Raw genomic sequence first — 15,416 nt, 5'->3', positions numbered from 1 at the left:
GAAGAAGAAGTAAATATTGCTCACTCCTTTCAAGAACGTCATAAATCAAAAAACTAGATTTTTCAGGAGAACGTTTTAAGGTTAAAAATAAATAAATATCAAGCCACTTTATGAACTTTTTACTGTGTAACAGATCTTTTTAGGTAAAACCTGAAGGTTTTTTCTACATTTGAAAAATATTTATCTTATTAAAAAAATTAATCAAACAATACCTTTTCTTCAAAATGCAAAAACAACACTTTCTGCCCTGTAGCGGGTAAATATTAAGTAAAAAATATGCCTCTTTTGCTGGGACATAGTACATTTTCTGGGCATTCTGAAAACACGCACAACTGAAAATTGACGACGATTTTTGATTTATGACGTAGTTGAAAGGAGTGAGCGATATATCGTAGTCGTAGAGGAGAAAGTGACTAACTACCAAAACGTAAAATGTTCAGGAAGGCCCATTGAAGTCACTTTTGATTCGCAAGAAAATAAACATCAATGCAGTTAGTCATTTTTAACAAATCAATATATTACACTTCCAAGATTAAAATCCTTTGGGAATTTTTTCAGGGCATTATTAAGCTAGTAAGATATCAAATAGTCATTGATCACGGTTTTGTAAAAAAAATGCAATTGGTCACTTTCTCCTGTATTTATTTATTTATTGAACAGCTGAAGCCTTTAAGATAATACATATAATACATATATACAGTATCTAATATAAAAAAAAATACACAAATGAATACACTAATAGAGAAACAAATAGTCTTATAACATAAAATCATAATTTAAAAAAATAAAACTATGACTATGATATGCGCTACACAAAGAGTGGAAGGGAGCGTACCGGCGATGTAGCGCATGCGCATGACGGGGTCCTCCTGCTCGGCGGCGAGGCGCAGCAGCTTGGCGTACTCGAGGTACTCCAGCATGCGCTGCAGGAAGGAGAGGGGCTCGTTGAACACGACGGGCATGGTGATCTTGCTGAGCTCCTTGCCGATGCAGTTCTTCAGCACTGACCACAGCGAGAAGTCGTTGCGGCTGAACATGGGCACCGGCAGCGAGCTCCTGCAAACGACACTCAATCAATAAACAATTCTTTTTATAATAACATTAACGTGGATTTGTTTGAATTACCTAACGTCCAAGTGACTGAAATCTAGCTACGGCTTGGGCAAAACACCGCTTATCATGTCCCTACTCAGGCTTCGACTTCATAAGTTTTATAGCCTATGCCTACTCATGAGTGGATTTACTCTGTACGTTTAAAGTTACTATAATTTCATGTAATTTGTGAGTGAAAAGTCTAGGCAAAAACACTCGCTACATTGACATGGATACATTTTCCCCAACTTATATACTTTTTCTTAAATTTTAGTAAGAAATATTCTTTCTTCTAACCCTCTTCCGCACCCAATGGTGCATAGGGCACTGCGTCGTATTGACGCAGTGTTGTCTAGATTGTTACTTATATGAAGGCAAGGTGATCAATCCTGTGCTTCAGGAACAGTCCAGGGTAATATTAAATAAATATAAGAGCGTAAAATCACTAATATTTATTTTCACCAACCCCTCCCCTTTCTGGGAATCGAACCCGGGACATCCAGCAAGGTAGCTAAATACGCTAACCATTACACCACGGAGGCGGACGATTTGTGGCAAATGAAAGCTCCCATGCTCTTTTTTTACCTATACACCCATACCTCGCTTTACGGCCTAGATACGTTCCACGAAACTTGGCCGCAAAGCGAAAAGCCGTATGAGGAATTAATTATTCTAGTACAAATTCATACTAATTTGTTAAATATGTAACATGGTTTAACATTCAAAATGCATTTTATCTTTTTGTTAAATTAAAATAAAAAAATACATACATAACAAGTACATTTGTACATAAAATAATAACAGACTCCAAAAACCAACAATAATCTTTAAACGAAAATGAAACAACTTCATGTTACGTAAAATATGTGTACTTATGTGCATTTTTTAATTGGCTTTAATCTGAAGACGATGAAGAAATGGTATGAAAAAAATGTAGATACATGTCGGCTGTCCAAAGTCAAAACACAGTAAGGGACATTTTTTTTGTAGTACGTTTTCTTTGCATTTATGGACTAAGTAGATTCTACTTAGTCCAAAAATGCAAAATAAAACGTACTACAAAAAAAATGTCCCTAACTGTGTTTTAAGTTTGGACAGCCGATGCATATCGATATACAAAAAAATAAATTAAAAAAAAAAACTTTTTTTCGTTGTCGATATACGTGTATATCAACATCGAGAAAAAGTTTTTTTTGCCGTTATAGCGAAACATTTTAGGCCGTAAATCGAAAACGTGCCTTAATTGAAGAGGGCCGTTATAGCGAAATGCCGTATAGCGAGGTATGGGTGAGCTGATTTTAGGTTTTTATTTATTTAAATTTAGTGAAGGCACATTTTTGTAATTTGTAATCATGTATATGATGAAATAAATAAAGAAATATCTCTTTTCACCATTGCAAACAGAACTTTTCGGTACTTAACTGAACTGCTATCAGTTCAGTTAATATTAACTTAACTTACCTATGTAAGTACTTAATTTAGGATATTCATTTATAAAGATAAGTATAACACTGTGACCTAAAAATATGTACGTTGACCTAAAAATGAAGGCTTTGAACCTACGTTACACCTGTACATTTTTATGGAGCATTTTGTTGAAATGTAAATTTCCTTGAAAACCAATTACATATTATGACCTCTCGCGTGACGATAATCCGATATGTGATATATATAGATTTTATAAAAAGAAAATACGACCAAAATGAAACTACGGCAAGAATACAAGCTATGACACTAGATAAACTTTTTAATGAACGGAATGTAATTATTTTTTAATGAAGCGCAGTTTAAGTGGCTTTCAATGTGATCCAATTTACTTTAGCTAAGAGTTTGCCGGGAAAATACTTATGATTATTGAAGTTTTGAAAGCTTTATAGTGTACCTACTGTAAGAACTTCATTCATAATATACAAAATAGAACACGCTTTTTATAATTCAATTAGCGAAACAGCGATTCGGACCACTGGCAACACTGGAAAGGTTACAATAATGATTGATCGACCCGTCATAAAATCCATGCCATTGAACATTTTTGGCGCAAAATATTTTAATTCAGACTTCATCGAAAAAGTCGTGTGCATTGAAGTGAATATTAGTTCGATGAATAAAAACGGCCGCTTTCAAAAATAAAATAAAACATTTCATGAAAGACAAAATAAAATAAAATTCCAACATTGTTTTAAACCACATTTATGTTTGATATTTTAAAGTGGTTTCGACAAGCACCTTGTCATCTTCTGGAATCAAATTGAAACTCACGTTTTCAGGCGTTTTCAGTATGTAAAAATAATCCGGAGTTCAGATCTTGCATCCATCCAAATAAAGTGGTCTCTGCTGAATAAAAGCTTTCTCAATCTAGCATAGATGGCTGTGGTAAACTCATGTCATGAGATTGATGATATATGTAGGAGTTCCAAAAATTTGAGTAGTGTGATTGTCAATCATGGGTAGAATGGTGAATGTTGTACGTGTGTAAAGTGATCAGCCTCCGTAGTGTAATGGTCAGTATGCTCGGCTACCGTTCTGGAGATCCCGGGTTCGATTCCCAAAATGTGAAAAAATAAAATAATTATTTTTATTTTTAGTATCACTCAGTTTCCGACGTTTTTTTTTAAAAATCTGTTTAGAAACAAAATCTAGAAAAAAAATCAAATTTATCTATACTATGTAGTTGATTCGTCAACTTTTCGTTGTAATTCCGTCCTTGGTCAATTTTCCACCAGTCTAGTTTTATTGTTTTCCCTGTCTTTTAGAGTTGGCTAAAAAAAGGTTAACAGGTCACCGGATAATATCACAGACAAAGCGTTAATGGAAACTTTATTATATAAATATAATAAAAAAGTTTCTTTTGTTAAAATATCACGTTGATCCACAAGCCGATTTATGCGACTTGGACAATCAGCGGGTAGGTTTTCTCGAGTTTCGAAATAATTTCGAAAATTTCAACGGTCGCGTTGGCGTCCCTTTAAATTAGGTCGCATCTCGGCCACTAATGAACTCGTATTGTATATATTTATACACATTACAATATTAAAATCGCCTCCGGCTATAGGAAATTCGATTTGAACACGCTCTTTTCGTTAGAAATGAATCCTTACCACTCCTGTGTCAAATGTGGCTCGACATCATTTTTTTTATTTTTCATTAATGTTTTACTTAGTAAATACCACTATTTCTTAAAATCTACTGTGACGAGTGTTTCGATGCATCCCGCATCATTTTCAAACACCGTATATATAAAAATGACGCGGAATGCACCGAAACACGTGTCACAGTAGATTAAAAAAAGTGGTATTTACTAAGTAAAGCATTAATTAAAAATGGATAGATTTTACCACAAAGTGACTGCTGAATCAATGAAATTATATTTTTACGCTAACTGCGATGTTAAGCTTGGCTCACATTTGAGTGGTTTCAGAAAAAACATATCGGATATAAATCTCACAGATTGAAAGTCATTAAATAAATTATTATTATCAATCGCGTATTCACAAACCCTGTTAAAATTATAACGAAAAATCATACAAAAAAAAACAAATCAAGCATCCCCTGTATCCTACTCTTAACAAGTTAAAATCATTATATTCACAAGTTGATTAGCGGGGCTCAAAAAACCGCTTAAAAGACGTTAAAAATCCCAAAGCGAACGCAACCGCCTTCGTTAAAGAAAACGGGGTTAATGACAATCAATATCAGTACTTACCTGAGGAATATTTCACGAATTTGCTTTTCTATTAGGTGAATCAATATTTACGTCACTATATGTATGACTAAACGTTTATTTTATCAGAGTTTATGTCAAAATTATGTATGTCGAACTATGAAATGTAATAGTGCTAATACGTAAAAAACTATTAACCATAATAATTGTTTTAAAAGAAGTGTGACAATTGATTTATTTCCATTTATTTACCATCTACCGATTCGATGAAAAAACATCATTTTACTATCTCAATACAACGAAAATTAGTGGTCATCAGGTACTAGCATATTATATTTTTTAAATGTGCAGATACTTTGTATAGTCGTAATATTTTGGCAGGGCACGGTCTGCATATAAAAGTTAACCCATTATGTGCGGTACTGTAAGCTATATGTAATGTGCTGTTGAGGTTTGCAATACGCCGACAAAATACAGGAAACGCGACACAGGGAAACAAAAGTTGGACGAAAAATAAAAATAAAACAATAAAAGAGGCATTACAAATTCTAGACACGAAAGCGGATTTTCTTTACATGTAAACTAAACGGCACAAACTTTATTTGAAAAGAGAAGATAATAAAATGGTGCTTACTTACGAGAACAAACCGTTTTAGTGCTGAGATCTTTTCTTATAATGATGAACACTTTTTTTGCAAAAAATTCCGTTAAATTTCAAATTTAGTGGACATTATAAGCGCGAAAACAAAAGTTTTTTTTTTATAAATAAAAATTATGTTTACGGATCCTTTAAAATAAGGGGTAATATTTATACAAAGTTAAATTAATGTAGGAGTAATATTTATATAAAGATAATATTTTAAATTCGATTAAACAGCACCTTTGGATGAGTATTTTCGACAAATTAGTGTTTTTTCTAAAAAAATTGCAATAATCTTACCGTTCATTTTAGCACAGTTTCTATAGCAGTTCAGGGGTGTTATCCTTCAGTATCCTTATTTAAAAAATCACTGGGTTTAGTAAATTATCGATTCAATTTTAAGGGTTGACGAGTGAATAGAAACATACTAATTGCATTCCTGACAGGGGTGAATGGAAAAGATTTTTTTCATTTCAAAATTGAAGTAAAACAAAACGGTTTTTTCATCATGGATTTTTTTAATGTTTGAAAAAATATATAATTAAATATTTTAGCACTGGTAAATTGCACCCGTGTGATCAGACATTTGTTATGGAGAAGGAACAAATACTTTGAAATTATTTTTTACAGAAAAAAATGTTTAAACAAACTCCAAGTCAAAATATTTTTCTTTACTAAGCGGAAAATAACAATTATAAGAATGCATTTTTAAACGAGTTATGGGCAGTACAAATCCAATAAAATTTCGTTTTACACAGACATTTCTATCGTTCAATCATTCGCTTAAAAATCAACTGACTAGATGATTTTATCACAAGATTTAACATTAAAAAAGATTAAAAAATTGTGGTGTTTTTATTATATTTATTATTTGGTAAAATCCATTTCTATTCACCCCATCCGGCGGTACTAGGAGAATGGAAAACGCTTACTGGATTGTCACTCTGTAGATGCTATTCTATACGATTGTAGTTCGTAGTTGAGTTAACATAATAGAAGGGGACAACACGCGAGATTGGAGAAAATAATTTAGAGAACAAACCGATTGTTACTGAGTAAAATATCGGGAAAACGTACTACCGGAACGAGGTCGTATTTGGGAATACTATCGAGAAGGCTGAATGCGAAATGTGGGTGGTATTATAAGATAAATAGCACCCCTACAGCAAGGTTAAACGCGAAATTGGATTAAATTTCTATGTGCGCCGTGAAAATTGGATACCTTTTATTATTTGAATGTTAATTTCAGCCATAAAGTAGGGACAAGCTCGGCTTATACAATGAAGCAGCAAGAGTGTAAGAGGGAACATACGTGAAAATTTAGTAAATAAATTATCGTGGTTCTACAAAGTTTGCCAAATGACGTTTTTCGTATAATTAAAAAGGATAAATTTATTGATGGTTTACTAATACGCATGTAATTTACATACATATGACGCATGAAATAATGGAATTAAGAATTTCAATGCCTTTTTTTCTTTCTTTCAGGGAATAATCCGAAGAACCTCTATTTTAGCGGCTTGTTTTTAGGATGTTTAAAAGTAGGCTTGAAAAATTCATCATAAATACCCAGACTAATATTTATATTGTAGTAGACAATTTGCAGTTATTTTTTTTATTGGCAAATAATGTAGTATAAAAAATCTGGTATTAGGAGTTATAACATGTAAAGACAATTCATTACATATTATAACTCCAAATAGGTACCTCAATGGGTATTGCATTAGTTGTTTCAACGGCAAGAGTCAGAGTCGGCTAAACTTGAAACCTCTGTTACGTCTCCGATACTATTACTGTGAAGTTTACGTACCCTATTTCGAATTGGAAGAGGGCAACTGGAGACATTCGTTAACCGGATTTTGCAAAATGAAATTGTTCGTATTTTGGATTGTAATAAATAAAGACAAATCGAATCTATAAAATAGAAAAATATTATAAAATAGAAGTTGGAATAATGGAATACGGCGTAGATTTCAATGAACAGAGATTAATCGCAAATACCAAAAATGAAATATCGATAAATGGGGAAAAACGGACGCAATTAATATAAGAGTTTTATTGATGAATGATTATAGCAAATACTGTAAATAATTATTGAAAACCCTTATAAAACATATTTACACTCGAAGAATAATTGCGTCCGAATTTAAATAATAAATAACGCACGTTTTTACTGTATATTTTGATTAATTGATTTCGATTAATTTCGACGGGTACAGCAACGAAGCACGTGCAAATCGGTAATAAATTGTAAAAGTAATTTGCAACTATATATTTGAAAAAAAAAGGCAACCAGCGTAATAAAAATATTGAATTTTGATATAACAATTTCCATAACACGCTACAAAAATAATAAAATGTAGCCTATTTACATATTTCCTTGAAAATCTCATCCGCTCAAATTTGGTGTAAATTTAATTATTCTGCCGTGACGTTTACGTGTAACAAATATTATGCATGCTAGAACAAATATTGGGCGAACGAGAGAGGAGTAATAAATAAACGAGACCTAAGAGGTGAGCGGGTGTGAAGCCTAGTTTACACTGGTAGATCGAAATCTACTAATAGTAAAAGAGACTAACACATATTTTCTCCAAACTACCAAATTTACCAATTTTGGTTGAGTAATTTTTCCTATAATGTCAACTAACGAAGATACAAAGAGAAAAATCACGAGGAAGACGAGTGAGAAGAATATTACATATAAATCAAAACATAGTGAGAGATGGAATGTGTTATCTTTAATCGTTAACTCGATCTTTGTTCCCCAGCAATATAAAGTAATGAATATAAAAAATAATACAGAAGAGACAAAAAAATATAAGATATTTAGGAAATAATCGTAGAAGACTGAGGGAAAAAAAGTAATAGGTAGAAATATGACATTTTTGCACCGAACGATGTTTGAAAATGATGCGGAATGCATCGAAACACGTGTCACAATGGATTTTAAGAAATATATGTATTTACCAAGTAAAACTTAAATTAAAATTGGATAGATATTACCACAAAGTGACTGCCGAATCAATTGAAGAAATATGACATGGTCACCATATAATCAATATCTATAAAACTGTTAAAATTATTTTTGTTATTTTTTTTAATATATCTTTTGAATATAATAAAACAACAGCTATACAGTTTTTACCACTTTTATTTTGTTTGACCAGTAACCGGGTTCCATCAGACTGGTGTAACTAGTATCACTGTAAATACCCAGATTTCCATATTCTTCTTCATTTATGTCGAGATTCATTACAGATTTATCAAAGATTTATTCATCTTTGTTCGATTCAAAACACGTGTCATAATATATTTTTAATTAATATTTTACTTTGTAAATACTAGCAAATACTAGTAAATACTAGCAAATGCTAGTAAATACAATCCTTTGTACTAGCTTAAGTGTTCGTTGCATTGACTGTTTACATTATACTAACATAGTAACGTAATGGTACTTTTTTACTTTCTCTCCACTAACAATTTAGCAATGTGAACTAGGCTTAAGATACGTGTGTTTTCAAACGAGAAAATGGCTTGGAAACTCCAACAAATTAAGCAATGTAAACTAGGCTTAAGATAAGTGTGTTTTCCAACTAGACGATAAAACGTAGAAACTTTAGAATTCGGAACAAGGAAGGGGTAACTAAATTATGACATCGAGGGAGAATTTATTTCCCAGGGTAACTCGAGTGCCTTCCATTCAAGATGGAAAATAAAAAGGTGTAAACAAGTTGGAGGCGAGCGTCGTACACGGAAAAGGTACATCCGGCGGCCATTTTAATAATACGCAAACAGATGGTAATACATTAGGGACCGTGAGAAAAATAAAGGCGACTATTTTGTTTTTTTTTAGAATATAAGGCAATAGTCCCCATACTTTTGAATCCTTTTTCAGTATAGTATTTAATAGGAGTTCAGAATTGGTGAGTGTTACACGTGTGTGAAGTGATCACTGAAACCAGCCTATGACGGTCGTCAGCCCCGTAAATGCCCAGACTTCTATATTCTGCTTCATCTTTGATGAGATGTCAAAAAATTATATGAAAATAACTCCTGTAATTGGAGATAATCCAGATTTTGTGAACAAATATTTGGACACACTCAAAATGTTGTAAATAGATTATCTGGTCAAATTATAGGCTAAAATAATAAAAATGAAAATGATATTTTCTGGCGTTTCTCATGTGTGTGATTATAATTCAGGATTCGGACCTCACATACTAATAAAAGAGTTTCTGCTCAATAAAAAGCTTCTTTTCATCTCACCAATAGATGTCTCTAGTGAAGTTCTAGTGATTCAAGAATAATGTTTCAAAATTGGTTGAAATATATAGAACTTCCAAGAATTTAAGTAGTGTAGTTGTCAATAATGGAGAGGATTGGTGAATGTTACACGTGTGTAAAGTAATCACTTTAACCAGCCTTTGACGGTCGTCAGCCCCGTAAATGCCCAGACTTTTATATTCTTCTTCACCTTTGATGAGATGTCCAAAAATAATATAGTATTCAATATTTATTCGGAGTCTAACGATAAAAAAAAACATTGGAAATATTATGACTTAACTAACATTTCATACATCAGCCGTGATAATAGTAGCCGAAATGCGATCCCAAACATCGTCGAAGGGTGCTAAAGGCAGACGGTATAGTTTTTTTTAATACTGTTAAAAAACAACAATAAAATTGAGTAGTGTGATTATCAATCATGGGTAGAATGGTGAATGCTACAGTGTTATTTTTTGACATCTCATCAAAGATGAAGAAGAATATGGAAGTCTGGGCATTTACGGGGCTGACGACCGTCATAGGCTGGTTTAAGTGATCACTTTACACACGTGTAACATTCACCAAATCTACCCATTATTGACAACCACACTACTCAAATTCTTGGAAGTTCTATATATATGAACCAATGTAGAAACCTTGTTCTTGAATCACTAGAACTTCACTAGAGACATCTATTGGTGAGATGTAAAGAAGCTTTTTACTAAGCAGAAACTCTTATATTAGTATGAGAGGTCCGAATCCTGGATTATAATCACACACATGAGAAACGCCAGAAAATACCATTTTCATTTTTATTATTAAGCTTATAATTTGACCAGATAATTTGTAATTGGAGATAATCCAGATTTTGTGAACAAGTATTTGGACACACTCAAAATGTTGTAAGATATTTAATATTAAATATGCCATTTTCACGACAATTAAGTAGCCTATAATTACGAACCTCCATTACTATTTTAAAACCGGCTATCTGTGACTCGGGTACCTTTTTACCCTTCATTCTGGACGCTATCGACCCAACGCCCGCAGCCTCCTCCTGACAGCATGACTCTCAAGGGGGAGTAGGGATGAATTATGCGAGATGGTCCATAAATTACTCAAATATTCAAATTTCAATAAAGTAGTAAACCCTTATTCGCACCCCAATGGTGCATAGGGCACTGCGTCATATAAACGCAGTGTTATCTTGATCGTTTTTACACATGAAGGAAAGGTGATCAGCCCTCCGCTTCAGGTACCAGTCCAGGGTAATATTGAATAAATATGACAGTGAAAAAATCACGTATATTTATTTTACCCCCCTTGGGAATCGAACCCGGGACCTCCAGAACGGTAGCCGAGCGTGCTGACCATTACACTACGGAGGCGGACATTATATTTAATTTCAATAAAAGTATAAAAAAATCATTAAAAAAATATTGACTGTGCGACGATGTACGAGTACAATCTACGAAAAAGATTTACTTTATAAACAAATTTTCTGATTTTAAACCTTTTTTAATCAGCTTGATAAAATATTCATGATTTCATTAATTGATTCAGCAGTCACTTTGTGGTAAAATATCCATTTTTTAATTTTAACTTATCTTCACATACGGTGTTTGAAAATGATGACGGAATGGATCGAAACAAGTGTCACAAAAAGATTTTAAGAAATAGTGTATTTACTAAATTAACTGGTCGTTTCTAAGATGATTTTAAGGTTTTTCGAGTTACTTGACGTCCAAGTGAATCTGAAATCCAGCTACGGCTTTACGGCGATATATATATATATATATATATATATATATATATATATATATATATATATATATATATATATATATATATACATATATATATATACATATGTATACATATGTATATATATATATATATATATATATATATATATATATATATATATATATATATATATATATATATATATACATATATATTGTATATATATGTATATATATATATATATATATATATATATATATATATATATATATATATATATATATATATATATATATATATATATTTATACACATATATACAACCGTGGAACGGGAGGGAGGAAAAGGGGAGAATATATACATTTATGTAAATATAATAACTAAAAGAAAAAATAAAGATAAAACAAGAAAGGAAGAAAATCTATGAGCACGTCACGTTGATTATCTTGGGAAAAATTATTTTTATGACCAAGTATTAATGTTTAAAAGTGTACAAATACATTCGTATGTGAAATTTCAAATCGATTAAACGAAAGGCAGTGTGTTAAAATCCCAATCATATTGGACAATAGGTCGATTTCTCACAGCCAAGAACACACTAACTAAATAAATCTTATAAGAAGGAAATAAAACCTGGTGTTCAGAAAAGTGTCAGAAAATCTAATCGTGTTTCTGACACACCCACCCCTAGCTTTCCTCTCGAGCGATGAAGCCTCCCTACAAACATATTCTGGAATACAATATCACAAAGCGGTCCCTCCTGTTGGGATCGCCCAGACGTTGATAATGTTTAAGCAGTCCCACGCTAAATGCAAAATGGAAATGTCAAAGGTCCCATTTTGTTTCTTTAATGTTGGATAGTCGATTTGTTTGTCACCGAGAGAGACTGATTGCGAAACTTCCCAAATTCAACGAAGGATATTATTTTCATCGTATCTGATGGAAATGAAAAATGAGGTAGGACATTATACTGATGATATCAACTGGAATTTTAATTTCATTATTTGACACTGCGGTAACTTCGTCGTAGTGTCTATCCATTTTTTATTAAAGTTTTACTTGGTAAATATCACTATTTCTTGAAATCAATTGTGACACGTGTTTTGATAACACTGTATTTGAAAATGATGCGGAATGCATCGAAAAACATAGGGTTTTCTTAAAATCTATTGAGACATGTGTTTGTCCATTTTTGGACAACACTAAAATTTAGACTTAGCTTACGGTGTTTAAAAATGATGCTGAATGCACCGAAACACGTGTCGCAATAGATTTTAGAAATACTGGTATTTGCCAAGAAAATAGGAAATTAAAAATGGATAGATATGAATACAAAGTGATTGCCGAATCAATTAATGAAATTATTATTTAATTTTATTTAATTAATTAAATTTTACTCGATAACAATCACAATTAAAAAATATATTGTGACACGTGTTTAGATGCATTCAACATTATTATCAAACACCGCATACGGTACATGATGCCGAATGCATTGAAATACGTGTCACAATAGATTTTATGTCAATAGATTTTAAGTAATGGTTATTTACCAAGTAAAATTTTAATTAAAAATGGATGAAATAAAATTCGCAAAAGTTTTCAAACTTCAATTTTCACTTGGATGGCTATTTTTAACTGTTTATTCTTAAAGAATAACAAGCCCGGCGAAGAAAACGCGGAGAAAATGTCCGTGAAAGGGAATTTTAAATGATGGAGAGGAATCTGTGTTGGTGTTGCGTACATTAAGGAAATTACTCGGGCTAAAAAAACATTAATTCCCCGATGTTTGCGTTCACCGTAAAATCACAAAATTCATCGCGCAAAACGTTTTTAAGTTGACATAATATCATGGCGAAGGGGTCAAAGGAAATGTGAACTTATTAAGTACGTAATAATGTGTGGAAACACGGGTTTTCTGCACGCGAGGGAATGTGATTTCAAATTGGCGGTGAAGGAAAATGAAAGGAGAAAAGTTGGAGCTGTAGCAGATTAAAGTAAGTGGAACACTCAGTAAACGATAATAAGACCTTAATAATCGATATATCGTGTCCCAACTTTACGGTTACAACGCCTAAGTTTAGCTGAGACAAAGAAAAATTACGAAAGAAAACAAAGATATGTAGAAATAAAATATAATAATACATATAATTTTTGTTTAATATTTATATTTTTATTATTTACACAAATATTTATATTTCACACTATTTCTGTGAGCCTAAGCGGCTCATTATTAGAAATAGGTATCAAACTGTGGTAGAGTGGGTTAGAACCGAGAAACTCTGACTTAAGAGTCCGCGACACTAACCACGGGACCACAACCGACAATAAAATAACGATATATTTTTTTTAGATAAGGAGTTGCATTTATTATTTTGCTTGCTTATTATGTACAAAGTTAACAGGTTTTAAGGTGGATTTTTGTTTCTTCTGGCTAAAAAAAAAAGTTTTGAAATTTAATAAACGATGCACGATAGAAAGTGCACTGTAAGTAAACTGTAAGAAAGGCAAGAAAGTAAATAAAATCCAAGTTTATGTATGTGTAATTTCAATTTTGATATTTTTGGTAATATGAATGCAAGGCTGAGATAAGCATTATCGATCAAATTAAGAAAGGTCTGTTGAGATGGTTTGGGCAAGTGAATCGAATGAATGAAGAAAAAATAGTAAAACGAATATATGAGGCTAATGTGGTTGGCAATATAAGTAGAGGAAGACCGGGAAAAACTTGGCATGATCAAATATTTCCAATACTTGAATGAGGTCAGGAGTCGGAATAATCGGCGGGTATGTATGAGGAGATGCATGAACAAAGAACATTGTTCACAAAGACAGATTGGTGTGGCATTCCATTCTCCCCTGTCTACCCCTGCGGAGAAGCGGCGTGATGGTTAGTTGGTTAGTTTAGTTAGAAATGATGTTTATTTAACCCTTTTTCAATTCTGTGATAATTACTGCCGGTACGTGGAATATTGTGGATGAGTATCATCGTTGAACAACAAACTGGACAAAAATATCGAAATCCTTTAGTACACAACCATGATACACGATTTACACACAACGAAGGTTTGACAGTCCATAGAATTAACAATAAATATGGGAGTCGAACACTGCAATATATCGTTCCGAACATTTTCAATTTATTGCCGACGGATGTTAGAGGTCAAAATAAAACATGAAACGAAGGCAAAATAAAGGATAAGGATGGGTAAATGATCAAGAGTTAATTTTATGAAAATTGTAAAATGTTTATATTATTAATTTTTCTCTTTTTTTGTGTCTATATTAGGTAAAAATCGTTAAAAACAATAGAAATGTAATAATAAAGAATTCCACCGACAAGACACACAAGGTGGCTTGGTGGGTCTCTGCAAAAAAGTTCTGAATATGTATAAATTGTGATTTAAATAAATGTTTACAAATAAAAAAAATAAATAAATAAAAAAAACATTAACAAAACTGAAAGTGTGAGTAAGTAATAAATGACGATAATTTAAAGCTGACTTGGGGTGAAGTAGAATAAAGTGTTTAATCCAAGCTGTGATGGGATTTGTTTAAAATTTCAAATAGTCAATTTGCTAGAAGCATTTTAGGATACGGGTATCGAGGTGGAATAATGGATGGGGAAGGAAACGCCCTTGGGGTGACATTCAGAATGTGAAGGTCTCCTTATTTGATTTTGGTTGGATATTATTAAATTTAAGGAATAAACCATCACCGCATCGATTTGACAGCATAAATTTATTTCAAAATGGTCAAATAGGTTTTTCTTTTGAACAATATTTTCAGATAGAAAAAAATCAATTTTATATAATGAAAATAAACCTTATTTTGGTATATCTAAGTTTTATATTAAGGCGGGATAATCGATAGCCCGCAACTTAATGTTCTTTAAACCTAGGGACAGTTAATGTTATTAAATTTATTGCTTCAAACACCGTTTTCGTTTTGAAAAATTAGTTTTTCCATGAAATAAACATGGTTTTGAGAAGAAAAGAGTTATTGAAAG

General features: G+C 32.2%; 1 protein-coding gene across 1 annotated transcript in view; it reads right to left on the bottom strand.

The window, feature by feature from the left end:
• The window catches only part of LOC148301138 (oxysterol-binding protein-related protein 1-like), a 58,274-nt gene that overhangs the window by 9,928 nt on the left and 32,930 nt on the right, over positions 1–15,416 (bottom strand). Inside the window, exon 3 of the mRNA XM_088273776.1 lies at positions 836–1,056. Within this exon, the coding sequence (XP_088129902.1) occupies positions 836–1,056 (221 nt within the window). The remainder of the gene's footprint in view (positions 1–835; positions 1,057–15,416) is intronic.

This window comes from Brachycentrus maculatus, unplaced genomic scaffold, assembly GCF_059751285.1.
Source record: "Brachycentrus maculatus isolate JH-2025_06_01 unplaced genomic scaffold, ASM5975128v1 h1tg000602l, whole genome shotgun sequence".
NCBI lineage: Eukaryota > Metazoa > Arthropoda > Insecta > Trichoptera > Brachycentridae > Brachycentrus > Brachycentrus maculatus.
The sequence above is the reverse complement of the archived record's forward strand: the minus strand, read 5'-3'. Positions and strand labels throughout refer to the sequence as shown.